Raw genomic sequence first — 21,076 nt, forward strand, 5'->3', positions numbered from 1 at the left:
GTGGTGGTCCTTTTCCTACGATTAGCCTGGAGGAGTCTCCTGTACTTTTCCAATGGAGAGAAAATAGAATGAGAATAGAAAGCAGTGATGTGACACAGCGTGCTGATTGTTGCATCGTCCAATTTTCCTGTTAGATGCAGCAATTCAAGGTTTACTTCAAACCGTAATCCTGTAATTTGGATGGATTGCACATCACATCTGGCTCAACACCCTGTTTTGCCTGACTAGACCCCGAAAGCACATTGGAACATTTTAAAGGTGCTTTTTAAACGCAAGTTGCAGTTTTTAAGGGACATCTTTCTTGGGTTCACAAACATGTATTTATGCAGTTTCATCCTTTTTCATTCGGAAGTTTTTTTGAAATACAAATGATTTGATTTCTCCCTCCTCTTCTCTTCATGCCTATGTTTCCACAAAAAAAAATCACTTGTAAATGGCTATTTCTGACATGTGAGCCCAGGCAGTGACAATAACTAGAATGCTCCTGCACCATGTTCTTGCACTCTAGTCAACAGGCAACTGACAACATTTTCACCTAACATTAATGCACTGGCTTTTTCAAGAAAAATATACTTTGGAGACCGGTTGCATAACCAAAATCAATTTAGCCCAGATCAACCTAGAGTCTCCCTGTATGCATATGTACCAAACCAGATGATGCCTTTACATATGATTTACTTCTAACAGCAAGCTGAAGCCCTCGAATAGAATGCCAACAGCTGTCCAAAAATCATGCATCCACCAAGTTCTTACGATGTACCAAAGTGGGTGATGCAGTGAAACCTTGAGTTATTTGCTACAATCATGTTTACTGTATTCTGCTGAACTGTCTGCTTTGTGGTGGAATATTGCAAGCTTGCTTGACTGGCTGCATAAAAACCCAGTCTCATGCTCCAGGCTTTGTTACACCGCTGCCTGCAAACATATCCCTGGCATTCTACTAAATGCAGGCTCCTGTAGGTTTTGGTGGACCGTGCATTAGGCAATTGGGCATTTTTTCCTACACTTCAATTGTTTGCAACTTACGAAGCTGGGGATCCCACATTACCTGCCAACAAAAACATTGCAGTGGTCTGTATTCATTTCAGGAAACTGAAGAATTGCACTGCGTTGCGGAATGGTTCATACATAGACTCTTCAGTGAATGCAACTTCCGGGGAAACTGGTCTCTCAGGACTTTGTTTTATACACTTTCAAGTTCCCAGTAACTGCCATAATCATTCTTACGAGACAACTGCCCTTGTTGGGAAGAGTATTTCCAGCATTTTCTGTTTTTATTTAAAATTTCCAGTAATATTTTGTTTTTGCCCCTGTTGCTGCTACGTCCAGCTGTACTTTTCTGCTGTTCTACCTACTTCAATCCACTATTGATGGTTCATTATTTACACGAAAACAAAATCTCAAACTGAATTTGCAATGTAAACAATATAGCAAAGTAAGAATTCAAGCTTTACAAGTTTAAATCAAGAAATTTAGCATTGAAGAGTTGTCTTCATGTTGAAAAAAACAATGTTTCGACAGGGCTAAAAATGTAGACCAACTTGAAAATTGTTGAAAAGCCCATACACGCCCATACATGTAAATTGTTTTCGGTTGACTTGTTTGAAATCGGGAACCGAGCTAGGGGCTGATATAGTTTCCGATCTAACCAGCACGCTCCGTTGGCGAGATAGGAATCCCGCCATGGTGTGGCGAGAAACCAGTAATCACCAATTAAGACCAATCTCCATCCTTTTTTTAAAACGCATTTTATTCAAACTTGTATCAAAGTAGGTTACAGCAAATAAACACCCCGGGAAACATTCTTCCCAACAATCAACTATACAGTTTGTACAGAATTTTCTCCTTTTCCACCCCCCTCCCCTAACACCGACCAATCTCCATCCTATTAATGGGAAGGATCCCCTATCTAACTGCCTCCCATTAACTATCCAGCTCCCCAGCGAGCAGTCACACGGGCATTGATCAGTACTGGTTCATACAAGAGTGGACCAGACATCATTGTGTATCTAGGGCTATCGGAAGCCCTGGGTGATCAAGGATAGGGCAGAGTGGCCCCTTGCACCTTGGCACTGCAGAACCGGTAGGAGCACCCCCAGAGTGCCAGGGTTGCTCCGCCAAGGTTCAGGACCTGAGGAGGCTGTGTCCTTGAAAGGAGGATGGGTAGGGCTGCAGTGAGTATGAAGGGGCCTCTGAAAGGCAGGGGGGCCTGAAAGAGGGTGTGGGAAGGTCTGAAAAGGGGTGGGCCCTCAGCAACTCCATAGCGGATGCAATCACTTGGTGGTGGGAGCTGGGGCAATGCTCCTGTGTGGGGGGTGGCATTCCCCATGGGCGGGGGGTGGGGGCGGGGAGAAGAGCGGTGTGGGCACGCAGAAGACCATTTAGAGATTGAAGCACCCCTTCAAAATGGTGGCCTGATATCTGAGGAGACAGTCTGGCCAGCGGGTTCAGCTCCCCAATGATGAAATTAATTCGAAGCCTGGGCTTGACCAGGGAGAAGCTCCCCAGGGCCCATAAAAGTGACTACGTGGTTAGATAGCGGTGGGGAACTCGCAGATCGAGCTGGCAGGAAATTCCCAGCAAATCCCTCCACAAATGACACTGCAAAACTTTTCCTTTCGTTTGCGCACGATATCTCGATGACTGGGGAAGAAAACCCAAATTCCCTTTCTCCTCCATTGCACAAACCCCTGCTGCCCCTTTTTTCCCATTTCCCCCAGCTCTTTTTTTAATCCCCTGAACCTGCCTCATTATATCAAATCTGCCCATCATTATTCAGCTCAACACCAACTTAGGTTTATAGAGCACCTTTTGTCCCATGGTACTTAATAGGAGCATTATGGTTGGCACGGTAGCACCGTGGTTAGCACAGTTGCTTCACAGCGCCAGGGTCCCAGGTTTGATTCCTTGCTTGGGTCACGGTCTATGCAGAGTCTGCAAGTTCTCCCCGTGTCTGTGTGGGTTTCCTCCGGGTGCTCCGGTTTCCTCCCACAAGTCCCGAAAGATATGCTTAGGTAATTTGGACATTCTGAATTCTCCCTATGTGTACCCAAACAGGCGCTGGAATGTGGCGACTAGGAGCTTTTTACAATAACTTCACTGCAGTGTTAATGTAAGCCTACTTGTGACAATAAAGATTATTTATAATTTTTAAAAAGTATGAAACTGAGCCACAAGTGATATTGGGTCAGGTGACCGAATGTTTTTGTCAAAGAGGTAGGTGTTCAGGAGTGTCTTAAAGGAGGAAAGCAAGATAGAGCGGTCCAGGGAGGGTATTCCAGAGCTTGGGGCCGAGGCAAATGAACGCACAGGCACCAATGGTGCAGCAGTTATTATAGAGAATGCACAAGAGGATAGAGTTAGAGGAGCGCAGATATCTCCTCAGGGTTATGGGTTTGGAGGAGATTACAGAAATAGGGAGGGGCAAGGCCATGAGAAGATTTGAAAACAGTGAGAATTTTAAAATTAAATCCTGATTGACCAGGAGCCATTGTAGGTCAGCAAGCAATGGGGTGATAAGAGAACAGGACCTAGTGTTAGTTAAGATAGGGGCAGCAGGGTTTTGGGTTCGCTGACACTAAAATTTGGGAGACCAGCCTGATGTGCTTTGGAATTCTCAAAGCTAGAGGAAATGAAATGAAAATCGCTTATTGTCACGAGTAGGCTTCAATGAAGTTACTGTGAAAAGCCCCTAGTCGCCACATTCCAGCGCCTGTCCGGGGAGGCTGGTACGGGAAGTTATACGCCAGTGGAATTTAAGAAGCGATTGTAATTTCTATAACTTGCTAGAAGTTCTTTGGAGGCACCAATGAGGGTTTCAGCAGCACGTGCAGAGATGAGAGAAAATTTGAGCAACAATATGAGAATAGGCAGACTTTGTGATGGTGCGAATATGTTGGAAACTCCTCTCTGGACCAAAGGTGACACCACAGTTGCGAACAAACTGATTTAATCCAACTGTGGCCAGGGAAGGAGGATGGAGTTGGAAGATGAGGAATAGAATTTGGAGTGGGGAGTAAAAAGCAATGATGTCAGTGTGCCCAATATTTAATTATTAAAAGTGAGCAAAGCCCCAGTAAATTTATTAACTTCCATATATAAGGAGGCAGATGCTATGGATCTGGTCCAGTTATATTCTGAACAGTAACCCCAGCAGTTCTACTTCAAATTTAAAATACTAAACTCGCTGACACCCATTTACAATGGATATGGCCATGATCTGTAATTCTATTTTGATACTCTCACCTGTACTCCCCTCTCTTAGTTGCTTTCGCTCCTTTTCTTGATTAATGTGACTATTTCTTTTAAAAAGCCGCTACTTGTTTAGGAAAGTGGAGAATTGATCCTCATTGTTAGTGACTGTTCCATTGGATCCCTACAGTACAGAAGGACGCCATTTGGCCTATCGAGACTACCAACCCTCTAAAAGAATGCCCTAACCAGGCCCACTCCCCCACCCTCTCCCCATAACCCCACCTAACCACACTTTTGGACTGTGGGAGGAAACTCACACAGACACGGGGAGAATATGCAAACTCCTCACAGTCACTGAAGACTGGGATTGAACTTGGGTCCCTGGTGCTTTGAGGCAGCAGTGCTAACCACCGTAGCCCCCCCCCCCCCCCCCCCCCCCCCTGGTGTCGTTCTCTCGCATTCTCCTCCTAGGTGCTGCTGACTGTCCCGGTGTCGTCCTCTTGCACGCTCCTCTAGGTGCTACTGACTGTCTACCCCCGTATCATCTTGTCACACTCTCCTCTAGGTGCTGCTGTTTATATTTTCCAGACATGCTGTGTATAACCTGCCTCTTTCGATAATTGCTGGTCATTGGTTTCTTTGTTGAATTTTAAAGTCTTGATTAATTACAGCCATTTATTTTCACTTCAAATATTTTTGCTTCTACTTTTTTTTTTAAAAGGCTGAGCATTTATATTGTAATTTCTGTGCGCAACTTTTGGTCATTTGACACTTGGCTTTGTTTGGTTAGTGAATTTATTGCACACACCAATGGATTTGAACAGATGGCAAAAATGTCATACATGAACACTGAAAGCTATCAAGTCTCCAATGGTGCAACAATAAGGAAAAACTTGCAATGAGCTGTAACTAGGATTAGTGAACATTTCAACCTGTTTTTGCCATTAACTGGAAGCAGTTGGGATTTGCAATCCCAGGATCCTCTCTCCCCAAAACTGTAGGCAACAGCAAGAACAAAGTTCATCCAATCAGCACACTGCTGCCCATGCTTTTTGGATTGGGTGGAGAGGAGCCGGACCAGACAGGCATGGGTGGCTGAGAAAAAAGAGCCACACCTTGAGAGAGAGAGAGAGTAACTAGGCAAGGAAGAATCCAATATATTGCAGAGAGAGGTTAGAGCACCTTTGGAAAGAACTGTTGGTAAGTGAGGAATGGGGTGGAGTGGAATTTGAAAGTCTGCCCATGAGTAAATATGAGTCAGAGTTGACACATGTTGGAACAATTGATTAAAAAATTTATCACATTGTATTAGCTGGAGGTGTGGCACTTCTGTATGGTAAGGAAACATGTAAACATGAAATGGAGAAGGTGGTGAAATTCTAACCATATACCTGACATTCTGCATGATTGAGACCCAAACGCATAGGATTGCAATTAAATTTCTGATTAAAACAGAAAATGGATTACAAAATCAATTTCTTGATTCATGAGTGTGTTCCTTCATTTTTCCCTCTACCACGGTAGCACAGTGGGTAGCACTATTGCTTCACAGCTCCAGGGTCCCAGGTTCGATTCCCAGCTTGGGTCATTGTCTGTGCGGAATTTGCACGTTCAACCGTGTCTGCGTGGGTTTTCTCCGGGTGCTCCAGTTTCCTCCCAAAGTCCCAAAAGACGTGCTGTTAGGCGAATTAGATATTCTAAATTCTCCCTTAGTGTACCCGAATAGGCACCGAAATGTGGCGACTAGGGGTTTTTTACAGTAACTTCATTGCAGTGTTGATGTAAGACTATTTGTGACATTATTATAAAGATTATTATTATAATACCACTTTTGCTGCTCCTCATTTTCTCTGAGTGGCTTCTATTCCAACCAGCATTTTCCCACAGCAGCAGAAAGGTTTGCTTCCCACCTGAACTTTAACACTAGTAGAGGGACCCCGTAGCTCAACGCTTCGTTGTCTGATTGCTCAACTCCTTTTGCTTCCAAGGCTGAAGGTCTGAGTCTCTAGCACAAGGTGAACAATTGATGTTTGTGTGTCTGTACTACAGATTCTATGCCACACAATGAGCATACATGATTGTAAGCTTGCAACCGTTGCATTTTGGCCCTCATTTAATGGATCTTTGCTACAAATTTAATTCAGAATGTAATCAATTTTTAAAAAAAATAGAGTACCCAATGCATTTTTTCCATTAAGAGACAATTTAGTATGTCCAATCCACCTAGCCTGCACATCTTTGGGTTGTGGGGGCGAAAACCACGCAAATACTGGGAGAATGTGCAAACTCCACACAGTGACCCTAAGCCGGGATCGAACCTGCGCCTCGCCGTAGCAGCAATGCTGACCACTGTGCCACCGTGCTGCCCATAATTTAGAATGTAATCATGTATGTGAATAAACTACAGATTTAAAAAATCATTGATTGGTATGGGTATTGCTGACTAGGCCTTAGCAGTTATTATCCATCTGTAATTGTTCTTGAGAAAGTGGTAGTGAACCTTTGCCTTGAATTGCTGCAATCCATGTAGAAAAAGTACACTCTCCGTTGTGGAGGGCATTCTAGGATTGTGACAAAGGAATGGTGATATATTTCAAAATCAGGATGCTGCACGGCTTGGAGGGATGTTGTCCCCATGTTTCTGCTGTCCTTGTCAATTCTAGTTAGAACTTATAGGTTTGAGAGCATCTGTAATGGAAAAGAAGGTTAGCATTTCAATTATGGACACTGTTCTGACAAAGGATTCACATTAACGTGCCATTCCCTTATCCTAAATTTAATTATTTTATATTGGAAACTTTATTTGTGATTTTGCAGCACTTTTGGAACCAAAGTATGTCCAGATTTCCTAAACCCCATACCAAAGTATATCGTAGTATACACCGCTCTGGATATCCAATCTCTTTATAGGTCCATCCCCCACAGGGATGGTCTGACGGCTCTCCATTTCTTGAACAGAGGCCCAAACAGTCACCAGCCACCATCATGCTGTTCCACCTGGCTGAGCTTGTTCTCTTGTTGAACAATTTCTCCTTTAACTTGCCTAACTTCTTTCAAATAAAAGATGTTGCTTGGGTACTCATGTGAGCCCAAGTTTTGCCTGTCTTTTTGTGAGATTTGTGGAACATTCTTGTTCCGTCCTACACTGGCTCCTTCCTCCAAATAATTTTCCAGTGCATCACCCAGAACTGGAAAAATCATCAAGTTTGCTTCCAATTTCCATCCTTCACCCATCTCTCGCGTTGACATGGTCCACCTCGAGCATTTTCCCTACCTTCCTCCATTTCTCTCTCTCCATTTCTGGGGATAGACTGCTTACTAATATTCATTATAAGCCCACTGACTCCCACAGCTACCTTGACTACAGCTCCTCACATTCAGCTTTCTGTAAGGACTCCATTCCATTCTCTCAGTTTCTCCACTTCCTTCATACCTGTTCTGATATTGCTACCTTCCACAATGACACTTCTGACATGTCTTCCTTTATCCATAACCACAGATTTCTGCACTTCCCCCTTCCCCCAACATATCGTCCCCTTCACACTGGGCTAAATAGCTGGCTTGTAATGCAGAACAAGGCAGCAGCGCAAGTTCAATTCCTGTACCAGCCTCCCCAAACAGGCGGCGGAATGTGGCAACTAGGGGCTTTTCGCAGTAACTTCATTGAAGCCTACTTGTGACAATAAGTGATTATTATTATTATATTTGGGCAGCACGGTAGCATGATGGTTAGCACAATTGCTTCACAGCTCCAGGGTCCCAGGTTCGATTCCCCGCTGGGTCACTGTCTGTGTGGAGTCTGCACGTTCTCCACGTGTGTGCATGGCTTTCCTCCGGGTGCTCCGGTTTCTTCCCACAGTCCAAAGATGTGCAGGATAGGTGGATTGGCCATGATAAATTGCCCTTGGTGTCCAAAATTGCCCTTCGTGTTGGGTGGGGTTACTGGGTTATGGGGATAGGGTGGAGGTGTGGACTTGGGTGGGGTGCTCTTTCAAAAAAGAGCTGGTGCAGACTCAATGGGCCAAATGGCCGCCTCCTGCACTGTAAATTCTATGATTCTAAGTAGGCACCTTCCCATGTAATTGCAGGTGTAACACCTGCCCTTTTTACCTGATCTCTCGCTGTCCAAGGCTCCAAACACTGCTTTCCTGCAAGCACTGGTTTATTTGTACATCTTTCAATTTAGTATGCTGTATTTCTGCTCACAATATTGTCGTCTCTGCATTAGGGAGACCAAACGCAGACTGGATGACTACTTTGAAGACCATCCCTGCTCCATTTGCAAGCGTGACCCTGGCCTTCTGGTTGCTTGTCATTTCAAATTCGCCATCTTGCTCTCATGCTCACATTTCTGCCCTCGACTTGCTTGAATGTTCAGTGAAGCTCAAAGCAAACTAGTGGAACAGCACCTCATCTACTGATTAGGCATTTCAATCTTCTGAACTCTACATAGAATTCAACAACTTCAGACCATGAGTCTGCCATTTTGATTTGTTTTCACTTCCTCCTCCCCACCATGCCGGTCTGTATCATATTTTAATGTTTTTGTTTTGAGAGAGCTGACCTTTATTCTGCTATTAACACTGGACCAGTGCTTTGTTTCTTAATTAGAACCTTGCTCACTAGCTTTGTATTTTGTTCCTTGACATCTTTTTTATTTAATCTCATGCCCTCTTATCTATCCCAGACTCTCCTTCATACACAACTCATTCTCACTCCACAGATGCAGCCAGACTTATGAAATTTCCAGCACTGTTTTTATTTCAGATTTCTAGCATCTGTGGTATTTTTCTTTGAAAACCACCTTGCCTGTCTCCTCTTTTGAAACATTCTTAAAATCTGTCTTTTCGGTCAAACCTAGTTACTTGAGGCAGCACGGTGGCGCAGTGGGTTAGCCCTATGCCCCACGGCGCCAAGGTCCCAGGTTCAAGATCCCGGCTCTGGGTCACTGTCCGTGTGGAGTTTGCACATTCTCCCCGTGTTTGCGTGGGTTTCGCCCCCTCAACCCAAACATATACAGGCTAGGTGGATTGGCCATGCTAAATTGCCCCTTAATTGGGAAAAAAAATGAATTGGGTACTCTAAAATTTATTTTTTTTAAACCTAGTTACTTGTACTAAGCATAGATATCTTCTTGGGTAACTTGTCAAATTTTATTAATGTTGTGGGCAGCACGGTGATTAGCACTGCTACCTCACAGTTCCAGGGACCCAACGTTCAATTCCAGCCTCGGATGACTGTCTACTTGGAGTTTGCAATTTCTCTCCGTGTCTGAATGGGTTTCCTCTGGGTGCTCCGGTTCCCTCCCACAGTCCAAAGATGTGCAGGTTAGGTGGTTGGCTAAATTGCCCCTTAGCGTCCAAAAGGTTAGGTGGGGTGACTGGGTTATGGGATTAGGGTGGAGGTGTGGTCTTAAGTAGGGTGCTCTTTCCAAGGGCCAGTGCAGACTTGATGAGTCGAATGGTCTTTTGCACTGTAGTGATTCTATGAATTCCAGTGAAGCACATTAGGACATTTCATACATTAAAGATACTGTATTGATGCAAGTAGTTGTATTAAAAACCAGGAGGATGTTTGGCAGGTATTCGCTCCTGAACTGGAGCTATTAACTATTATTGTATTTGTTGGGTCCTTTTAATATTCTTCGTTTCACATTTTTAAAGGATGTTGCAGTTTATACTTCAATTCACTGTTATGATTTGGCCAACCTTGCTGCAAAGGCCCCAAATGCTCGGATGCATCTGGTCGTGACTTGTCTAATGACAGTAGTTACTGGGGGATTTAAATCTGAACCGTAAAATTTTATGGAGTGAGAAATGAAATTGTGGAAGTGGTGCAAATAGCCCAAAGTACAAATGTTATTTCTAGTGCATCAGAAGTACCAGTTACTAAGCACAAGGAGTCAAATATATTGCATTTTATATATGATTTGAGTTGAGATTTGGGAAGGATATGCATAACAAGTGCTGCACCAGTTTTCCGTTCATGCCACTGGAGTGGAACATCAATGTTCTATAGGGAAAGGGTTTACAGAAAATGTCTGATCTCGAGTTGTTAATTTTCCACATGATCAGCTGGGCAATGTCAGTGAGAGTGCAGTCATGTCACAATTTTGTGTAATTCATTTTTCCGTTTTGGCATTTTCTCCGTGCCCAGCTGCTGCTTGCCGAATATTGAGCTATCCTGGATGAAATGATGGATAGTTGAACCTCTCCCAGTCCCTGATAGTGCTATGCAAGAATGGACTGGCATGATGACATTTTACCCTTCATTCTGTACCTCTCCGGGATTGAGACCATAAGACATGGGAGCAGAATTAGGCCACTTGGCCCATCGAGTCTGCTCCGCCATTTAATCATGGCTGATATTTTGTCATCCCTTTTCTCCTGCCTTCTCCCCATAAGCCCTGATCCCCTTATTAATCAAGATTGGCCAGATAAGATTGACAACATTACGTACAGACTAATCTCGTTGCTCTATGGCACAACATGTTGGTACACTAACCTGCTATGTCACCAAGCACTGTGATCAATGTGTTTAATGTGAATTTATAACTCTAGTTTAATTCCCTTGAAATAATTGGCACGTAATTGACGGTAGCTGTGCGCACAGTGTTTCCTTAAATTTATTACTTGGTCAATACTTCAACCACAATAACACTCGTGTTGGCAGGTATATTGCTTTTGAAGTAAATTCTGCACTCAAAATGACTAATTTTAATAAATACAGTGTAGTATGTTAGAAGTCAGTTGGAGAAGCCACTTGGCAATTGTACAAAGTCTATACAGTCCCATGCACAAGGCTAGTTTTAATGGCATAATATTGAAGGTAACCTTAATGAATTTAGCTGCTGAGGACTGTATTTATGGACTGAACTACAACTAATAATGGTAACAAGGTCATATAGTACCTGTTAGTATTTGTTTGAACTGATCACATTGAGCCATGCTGTGAATTGATGCTAATAGGTTCTCTGATCGTGCCTTGTTTTATAGCATTTCGCTGTTCATGTCAAATACAAATCCTTAGTCCAGTAACATTTTTAGAGCTACATCTGTCCTTTGGCAGGGGTCAGGATGGCAAAACAAAACTATGCTGCTGAGATCAATTTTAAAATCTGATTCAGTGGATTAAATTTGCAATAATTAATGTTTGGTATCTCTGTCTTTCCAGCTGTTCTCTGTTGTTTATGACTGACCGATTTTGAAATCATATTGTATAGGCAGTTGTAATTTGTCTCTCTGCAATCTGTCACTTTACATAAGCCCATGGATGGTTTGGGACAAAAGAGAAAGCACAGCCTGGTGCTGAATTCTTAGAATTTGTCAGGTAAGAAAGCAATGCTGTGCACTGCAGGGGCTTTTACAGTTGGTGGTCAGAGGTAGTTATTTTAAACAGTGACTGACTTTGCCAAATTATTCATATTTTCACTTGACTCCCAAGTGTTCATTTAGAGCTCTGTGTGAATAGATTCTGATAAGTCTTGTGTGTAGATGGTTTATAGATAGTTTGGGTTATCTTTAACCACCTTCTCCTTGAATGGTATTGCTGGCCGAGGCAGTCTTGCGGTTTTAAGGAACTAGAATTGAATACATGTTGGTTAACATTCTATTAGATTTTGTTTTTGATGTTGCCCATAAGTAGTTAAGTAGATAAATTTATTGAGTGGTGTGCTGCAGAGTAATAAAGACTAAGGTCAGTTCAGATTTAGTATAGGCGGTTAACTTGACTGGCAGTGGGAGAACGCTCATTGGTCCGAGTTTTCCTGTCAGCAAAGAAGGATAATCAGATAAACACTGGGGCATAATGCTAGCTGAACCTTTGTTCAAAAAGGGTTGTACGGATAGCCCCAGTAATTACAGGCCTGTCAATGTAATGTCAGTATTGGGCAAGCTTCTAGAAACAGTTAGTCGGGATAGAATTAGTAGTCGCATGGAAAAATGTGGGTTGATTAGGAAGAACCATGATGGAGAAATGGTGATTAACTAAATTGCTAGAATCTTTTGAGGAGGTCACCAAAAGGGTTGATTATGTGGTGATTATGGACTTTCACAAGACATTCAATACAATGCTATATAACAGACTTGAGAAAAGCTCATGGAATAAAAAGGGACAGTGAGCAATATGGGTACAAAATTGGCTGAAAAATAGGAAGCAGAGAGTAATGGTCAATGGATGTTTTTCAGGTTGGTAAAGGTTTGTCATGATGCTCCTCAGGAGTTGGTATAGAGGCCCTTACTTGCTATATATTATTGATTGAGATCTTGGTGTGCAGGGGACAATTTAAAAGTTTGCAGATGACATAAAACTTGGAAGTATTGTCAATTGTGAAGAGGACACTACGTGGTAGATGAAGTTCAATGTGGAAAAGTGTAAGGTGATGCATTTTGGTAGGAAGAACATAGGAAGATAATATAAAATGAGGGATAAAATTCTACTACAGGAGCTAAGGGTCCTGGATGTATATGTGCATAGATTATTGAAGGTGGCCGGACAGCACAGTGGTTATCTCTCCGTGTCGGCATGGGTTTCCTCCAGGTGCTCCGATTTCCTCCCACAGTCCAAAGATGTGCAAGTTAGGTGGATTGGCCAAGCTAAATTGCACCTTGGTGTGTAAAGATGTGCTGGTTAGGTGGGGCTATGGGGTTACAAGAATAGGGTGGGAGAGTGGGCCTGGGTGGGGTGCTCGTTCGGAGGGTCAATGCAGATCGATGGGCAAAATGGCCTCCTCCTTCTGCACTGTGGGTATTATGTGACAGGTGGAGAGCGGTTATTGCATATATCCATAATACATATCGTATGCTGGACTTTATTAATAGGACAGAGGTTATACTGAACTTGCACAAGATCTCAACTGGAATATTGTGTATAGTTCGGGGTGCCATGCTATAGGAAGGATGTGAACATATTGGAGAGAGTGCAAGAATGGTTCCAGGGATGTGTCATGAGGATAGATTGGAGAGGTTGGGTATGTTCTCCTTGGAGAGATTTAATAGAGATGCTTTAAAATTATGAGGGGAGGGGGCTGGACAGAGTTGATTGGGGGGTGGGGGGGGCGGAACTGCCCCCATTTTTAAAAGGATCAAGAACGAAAGAGAACAGATTTAACGTGATTTGCAAAATAAGGAAATACGATGCGAGAAAAAAAATTTCTACAGCGAATGGTTCGGGACAGGAATGCACTGCTGGAATTGTGGTGGAGGTTGTTTTAATCGATTTGACGAGAAATTGTGGTGGAGGTTGTTTTAATCGATTTGACGAGAAACAATGTGCAGCGGTATGGGGAAAATGCCGAGGAATAGCACAAAGTCATGATGCTCATTTGGAGAGCCGGTACAGACATGATGGGCTGCATGGCCTTCTGTGCAGTAACAATTCTGCAATTCATTGGCAGTGTATCAGCTGCCCACACCACCCCCAGGGGGTGCTACTTTGTGCACTCGGCATGTCTTGCCCAAAATGTTGCTATTTGCATCCTAACTTACACCAAGCCCTGTTTACTCATTATTCTTGTGCTCGCTGACCTGACTCCTGATCTGGCAGTGCCTGGATTTAAAAAAAAATTGTCCTTACTTTCAAATCCCACCAATGGCCTCGTCTCTCCTATCACCTTCTCCAACCTTACTACTCAAGATCTCTGCACTCCTCCACTTCTGGTCTCTTGTGGATCTGCAATTTTCATCCTTCCATTATTGGCAGCTGTGCCCTCCACTGCCTGGGCCCTAAGATGTGGATTTCGTTCTCCAACCCTCCTCACCTTGCTCATCCTATGAATTGCTCTTTAAAACCTGTCTCTTTTACCAAGCTTTTGTTCACCTGGTCTAATACCTCCTTGTGTAGCTTGATGTCAAATTTTGTTTCCTAACACTTGTGTAGTGGGCTGTTTTAATACATAGAAGGTGTTACAAAAATGCAAACTGTATGTTGAGAACACTCGGGAGAAGAAATCATAACTGAGCATCTCCACACATTCGTAAAATAATCTCTTTCCCTTTATATTTGTTACTGAGCTGTCTTGAGAAAGCACTCTTAACTGTCCATATCTGTATGGAAATATTCCTGAGGTGAGCAGAAATTTGAATAAATTTAATTCACATCAAAAACCACCATGAGTTACTATGCCTTGGTTAGTAGGTCTGTGCTCATTGGATTGTATAATCGCTCATCATAAAGATTCTAATCTCTGGTGATGGTTTATGTAACTGTGTCAGGTGATCCAAGTACAGTGACGTCAGTGCCTGGCTCTTGTTTTTTTTTCAGTTGCCAGTATCCAGCTGGGAAAGAGTGTGGAACAATCTTGCGTGTAAGAAGCAAATGAGTTTGTCGGTGCATTGAAAACCTGCAGGCTTTACAATGTACAAGTGTGTTCTGGACTTTACAACCTTTCTGATCAACCTGTGAAATGCATGGTGCTGTACCGTAGAGAATATGCCTGGTGTCTCAGAATTTTGTACATTGGAGTGTTGTGTGTAGATTTGTTCCTTGGATCATGCAGCGTAAGACTTTATCAATGAAAAATACAGTTCTTCGTGCTCGGGGCAGGGACAGAATGACCATCAAAGTGCTATTTTGGGAATTGGAGCAACATTTGAAAAGGTATTTCTACAGTACAGTCTTTAAAGTGTGCCTAAAATACAAATACATAAAAAAAAGCAATGTTGAAAATCTCGGTACATTTCCTTTTAGATGAATCAGTATTGTTTACGCACAGATTGTAATATTTTAATGTAGATTTAGTATCCTACTTGGTAATTTGAAGTGACTTGTTACTTTAGATAATAATTTGCCTCCACCTTGTCTTTGACCGTTTAAGAAATTATGTACCATTCCCCTACAACTGGAAATGCATTACCCCACTGCACTAGGCTAGTGAATATGAACATGTTATATATATTACTATTTTAAATGTGCTTAAAAAAGAAAAGGTGGATGGCTCCTGCTTTCAAGAATGCTGCCCTCTGTCATCCATTGCTGCTCCATTGCATTACAAGCAATTCTAATGGGCCACGGCTGATCTAAAATGGTGAAAGCTGGAGTTGGCTTGTCCGTTTCCTCTGTTTTGTTACAGTACTTTATAAATAATATTACAATTGACCTGGGCTTTTCATCAAGTGGGACTTTTTTCTGTTTCTGAGTGCAATACAATTATGCATACTGTCTGTATTAGAAACCAAATGGTTTTCACCGTGCATTCCAATCACAGGAAAAGGAACATCAGATCTTTCTGGCTCTCAGTTATCAGCATGATAGCACAAGTGGATAGCACTGTGGCTTCACAGCGCCAGGGTCCCAGGTTCGATTCCCCGCTGGGTCACTGTCTGTGCCGAGTCTGCACGTTCTCCCCGTGTCTGCGTGGGTTTCCTCCGGGTGCTCCGGTTTCCTCCCACAGTCCAAAGACATGCAGGTTAGGTGGATTGGCCATGACAAATTGCACTTAGTGACCAAAAAAAATGTTCGGAGGGGATAGGGTGGAAGTGAGGGCTTAAGTGGGTCAGTGCAGACTCAATGGGCTGAATGGCCTCCTTCTGTACTATATGTTCTATGTTCTAAATCACATTGCAATCAAAACATGTGTAACCTAAAAGACTCTCACATATTGGTCATTGTTTTGGACCAGACATGGATAATAATCTTTATTAGTATCACAAGTCGGCTTACATGGCAATGAAGTTACTGTGAAAATCCCCTAGTCTCCACATTATGGCCCCTGTTCGGGTACACTGAGGGCGCATCTAGAATGTCCAATTCGCCTGACAAGTATGTCTTTCGAAACAAGTATGACTTGTGGGAGGAAACCGGAGCACCCGGAGGGAACCCATGCAGACACGAGGAGAAGGTGCAGACTCCTCACAGACAAGTGACCCAAGCCAGGAATCGAACACTGGTCCCTGCTGCTGTGAAGCAACAGTATTAACTGCTGTCTTACACTGCCGCCCAGGTTCCTACATTCAGAGTACAGGCAGTTCGATTTGTATAAATTGTATTCTTTCATGACATGAGCTTTGTTGCCCATCCCTAATAGCCCTTGAGAAACCTATTTAAACAAATATGTAATAAAATCAAGCAATTTCTATGAAGTTCAATAGGGAGTTGCCCATGTGCAGAGGCATGATCATATATTGAGCCTAATTTTCACTTTACGTTTTACAGAATACCTGAATGCATAAACTTGTAGCCTTCGCTCTTCCATTGTGCAAGCTGTACATATATATAGCAGCTTAGTCTGGGTGCCATGCTCTTTGTTGGTTTTAGGACTATTTGCTTGATAATGAGCATTCCTTCAGGGCTCCAGAATTTATTGTTCAGTTCCTGCTTTTCAAGTCTACCCACCCTACTTATTATGCATTGCACCTGAATTTGTCCTATCTCAATTTGGCTGTCTTTCACATTAAATACTCTTGTGAGGTTCATAGGTAAATGGTAACCACAACTAACTGGGTGTTAGCTGTACTTTTAAAATGCCTACTAAAGCACAAACAAATGCTTCCCAAATTTTCTCCTCTTGGGTAGGTTCAACAAAAAGCATCATCACGCACATTTATTTTGCACATTTCGAGTGCCATGAGTCTTGGGCCACTTTATTGGGAGTGTGGTAGATGCTTAGTGCGGACGCTTTTGAAGATGTGAAGAATGGTTGCAAAGTTTAGAAGTTGCAGACTTCAAGACTCTGATAGCTGATAGTTATACAGGGCATGCGGAAATTTCAAAGAATATATGTGAAGTCATAGAACTGAAAAATACAGTACTAAAAAGGCCACTCCCCTAAAGTTTTTCACCTCCAACTCGCTTTGCTCCATGCACCTTTTTAGTATTCCTTTTGCCTTCAAAACACAATCTAATTACTTGAGAATAAAGAATCTCTGCTGTAGCAATAGTCTGTATCAGAGAATTCCACATTGCAACTGTCCTCTGTGAAATGATTTTATTTTATTTACCTTGCCTTTTTGCCTTGGTGTGTCAGCTTTGTCTGTTGGTAGCACTCTCAGATCTGTCACAAATTTGTGGATTCAAGTCTCGCTCCAGGACGAAGTACAAAAATGAAGGCTGAGACCAGAGTGCACTATTGTGGGAGTACTGGGCTATCAAAGGTGTGCAGTCTTTCAAATGAAACATTAAACATGTCCAGTGTCTTCTTGGTGAATTGGACAATTTTTTATCCCTCCATCAATCTCTCAAAAACAGATTATGTAGTCAGCATCAATTGCTGTTTGTGGGAACAAACTAGCTGCTGTATTTCCTACATTGTCAATGACTACGCTTCAAAAATTACTTAATTGGCTATGAAGCACTTTGGGCCATCCAGTGGTTGTGAAAGATGTTTTATAAATGAAAGTTTATCTTTTTTCTAGTCAATTGATGTGGCACCATCGTCATTGCTTTTGTACCCTTTCCATAATAAGGGACCCACTATGTTCTTAAATAAGTTCAACATTGCCTCATCGATTTTGTATCTTGTTTGTTGATACAAAATCAAGGATTCTGTACAATCTTGTCATTCTCACTTGTGGAGCAATTTGAAGTCTGCATTATGCACTGGGGCAGGAATCAATGAAGTTTAGTGTGGCTAGTGTGATCAGTTTGTGGGCTAGTGTATGGCCACAGTCCTGGTTCAGTTGAAGTAGGTTGATCAAGGAAACCTGGGAGAAGGCAAACCTTAATGTGAGATTATGGATTAGGGGGATTTCAGTTGTGGTCAGGTGAGGTGGACGAGTAAATCCAATAGGTGGAATTTAAAGTGATAGCTCTATACATTTTGAAGCTGACTTCTAATTGTTTGTTGGTTAGAGATGCAATTTTTTTGAAAATATTTTTATTGGACTTTTAGCATTTTAAATCAAAAATTACAGAACAAAAATACCAACACGTATCAAAAATTACAACAACAGTAACCCTGGTAACAAATATTGGCATTTCATTCTTTACATTAGTATATATAGAACATACTGAGAAAAAAAAATGGAATTTACAGTAGCTGAGGTAAATATAACAATACTGTAATCCTCAAATACAGAGGATAGAAAAAATGAAATAGCAGACACCTGCGTCAGGATAGTAAGTTGTAATGCAAATATCGGTGCTCCAACTAAAGCCGCGAATGACCCGTGGATGATTTACATTCTCTTGATTGGCTGTGGTGCAGGACTGGGCAGACGGCTTTATTCTGAGTCCCATTTTCTTTCCTGGGCCAGCCTACCATCCCTCTCTTTCCCTGGTCATGTGCGTGGGGGTGGGTGGGGCCCTCAAGAGTATAGTGTCTATCTCCCTTTTTATCCTCTTTGGTATGGCTGTTCTCTTCCCTCCTCCCCCCCCAATCCCATCTGGGCGATCAGGGAGGTGAAGGCCAGGCCAAATGCCCCCCCTCTCAGTGAAGAGCTCTGGATGCTCTGACACTCCAAAGCAGCTCAAATGGCATTGCTCCATCTTTACCCCCATCATCCTGGACATAGCCTCGGAGAAGGCTGTCCATAACCCACTGAGTCTGGGGCAGGACCAGAACATGAGGGTGTGGTTAGCCGGGCCCTCTACCTCCGAGAAGAATCGGCTCATCCATGTCTTGGTTAGGTGCGCTTTGTGCATCACCTTGAGTTGCATTAGGCTTAACCCTGCGGAAGAGGAGGTGGTGTTAACCCTGTGCAGTGCTTCAATCCAGAATCCTCCCCCTATCTCCATGCCTAGTTCTCTTCCCAACCCCTCCACCCCCATTTCTGCCAGGTTTTGTCCAGTGGGGTCCTGACCTCTTCCAAAATGATTGGTGATGCTCAACTGACGAGAAAATTTGCACACTAAAACAAATTAACACGCTCCTTTACAAATACATTTGGGACATGTGTGCAAATAATTGCTTCACCCTTTTCTTTGCATATGGAGGAAATATATTAAGGGCACAAGTTGAAGAAATAGAAGTATGTGAATTTCTAAGAAAACTGAGGATGAAATTACCAGAAGCTACTTTTGTCCTTTAGGTTGTAAAAGGTATATATTCACAGTAATCAAATTTGACATTAGTTTTTTTTGATCATTTGTGATGATGATGCAAAGCACAAATAGAACATAGAACATAACATTTGCCAGCTCACTGGTGCTGATATTGTACCCAAATGCTTCCAGACAAGTTGTCAGGGATGGGTGGCAGATGGTGGGGATGGGTGGGCTGTGGAAGAAGGAATATGAGATAAGATAGGTTTAAAGTCTACAAAGATGTAAGAGAATTAAACTATCTGAATTAATTGCAACTACAGTGGTCATCACAGAGAATGGCTTTGCCAAGGATTCTTTCGTCCTCCCTCTCCGCCTGAAAGTAAAATGACCAGCTTGAAGTACATGGCACTGGAGCAGAGAAGCTGGTCATTCATATGTATGCCCCCCACTCTAACTAGACGTGAAGTCTACTCCTTCATTTAAAGGGTGTAAATAATGAGGCAAAGTGAACACTAATGGAAGAGAAAATTGCATTATTAGAACATTTGAATGCAGTAATTTGAGATTAAGGAAGTGGATTATACATGCTTTCCTGGCTTTGATGCAAATCTTTCTCTTCCACTAATAAATCAGTCAGTAAGAATCAGGGTTTATTGGTCGGGTTATGGTCTGGCATTGAAATGAAATGAAAATCGCTTATTGTCACGAGTAGGCTTCAATGAAGTTACTGTGAAAAGCCCCTAGTCGCCACATTCCGGCGCCTGTCCGGGGAGGCTGGTACGGGAATCGAACCATGCTGCTGGCCTGCTTGGTCTGCTTTAAAAGCCAGAGATTTAGCCCAGTGAGCTAAGCCAGCCCCATTGGGTGTATGCTCAGTGTATGCGTGCACCTTTTTATAATCTTTGTCACATCATTTTTGAAGGTAAGTCTTCTTACACTTATTATTTTGACGATACCTTTTGTATTCAGACTGAAAGTGTTTGCAATTTTTAGTTGCATTAAACATGGCATGCAGGGTCTCTATGTTCTATAATATTACCGAGCTTGAGTAGCTTATGGCGAGACATAACAGTCCCACCAGCTGAAATCCATGTAGCTCACTTTTTCTCTAAAGGGTTAAGTTGTTAGACTTGCTGAGCAAGTACAAAGTCATGTTGACAACTCTTTCTTTGCCATTCAGATAAGAGGAGGGACGTGACTTTTGTGCTAGTCAAATTCAGCTTTGAGGAAACTAGCTGTCAACAAAACGGTGGGGGGGGGTTCTCTTACCCACCACCACCAAAGTAATTAATCCAATTCCGTTGCAAAGCTCGAAACACCGACCTCAAAATGTCAAGCTGGCACAGTGGTATCAATTCCAAAATGATTCCCTTTGCAAGGAACAGGACTAGTCAATTAAAAATGTCACATAATTCAGTTAGCAAATGGAATGAAAGTTGTTTTTAATTGAGTTGATACTTTTTCAGTTTCTCCAATTATTTTTTTTACATGTTTGGAAGATGTAAGATGTACAAATAGATGAATTTAGATAGGGGGGCAAAATGTTATATAATGTGGCAGATGTAAAGGCAAATTCGACATCCGTGCTTTAAAACAAGTGAAACAGAGGGAACCAGTGCTGCAAATTGAAACTTTATGGGAATGTGACCCAACCCTAACTTGTGGAATGCAGTTCGGTATTATGAAAAAATTCTACTTAATGTAGATGTGAAATACAACAGTGAACCTGTCTTCACAAAGCACCTAAGCGTACAATGTCCTCCTGCTGCTTTAAGGTTCCTCATTTATAACTGAAATTAGGTGGTTCCCTAGTTAGATGTTTAAAATATATAAAGGAGATGGTGCAACATTGTTTTCTCTGCAGAGGGAAAGTAGATAGACAAACCCTTTCTATTTACTGTGTTTTCTTGGAATTGCTCCCTTTTTACCAAGGCTAGAATGGGACAGAGCTGGGATACATGGG

The 21,076-nt window shown here is 42.5% G+C and overlaps 1 protein-coding gene across 3 annotated transcripts in view; it reads left to right on the plus strand.

The window, feature by feature from the left end:
• The window catches only part of LOC119969285 (TSC22 domain family protein 1-like), a 229,973-nt gene that overhangs the window by 166,993 nt on the left and 41,904 nt on the right, over positions 1-21,076 (plus strand). Inside the window, exon 1 of one of the 3 annotated variants that reach the window (XM_038802701.1) lies at positions 14,443-14,790. The exons of the other annotated variants lie outside the window; for them this stretch is intronic. Coding sequence (XP_038658629.1) covers positions 14,684-14,790 — 107 coding nt within the window. The 5' untranslated portion in view covers positions 14,443-14,683. Of the gene's footprint in view, positions 1-14,442; positions 14,791-21,076 lie in introns of those variants that run through there. 3 annotated transcript variants of the gene reach the window in all.

This window comes from Scyliorhinus canicula, chromosome 7 (genome assembly GCF_902713615.1).
Source record: "Scyliorhinus canicula chromosome 7, sScyCan1.1, whole genome shotgun sequence".
Classification (NCBI taxonomy): Eukaryota; Metazoa; Chordata; class Chondrichthyes; order Carcharhiniformes; family Scyliorhinidae; genus Scyliorhinus; species Scyliorhinus canicula.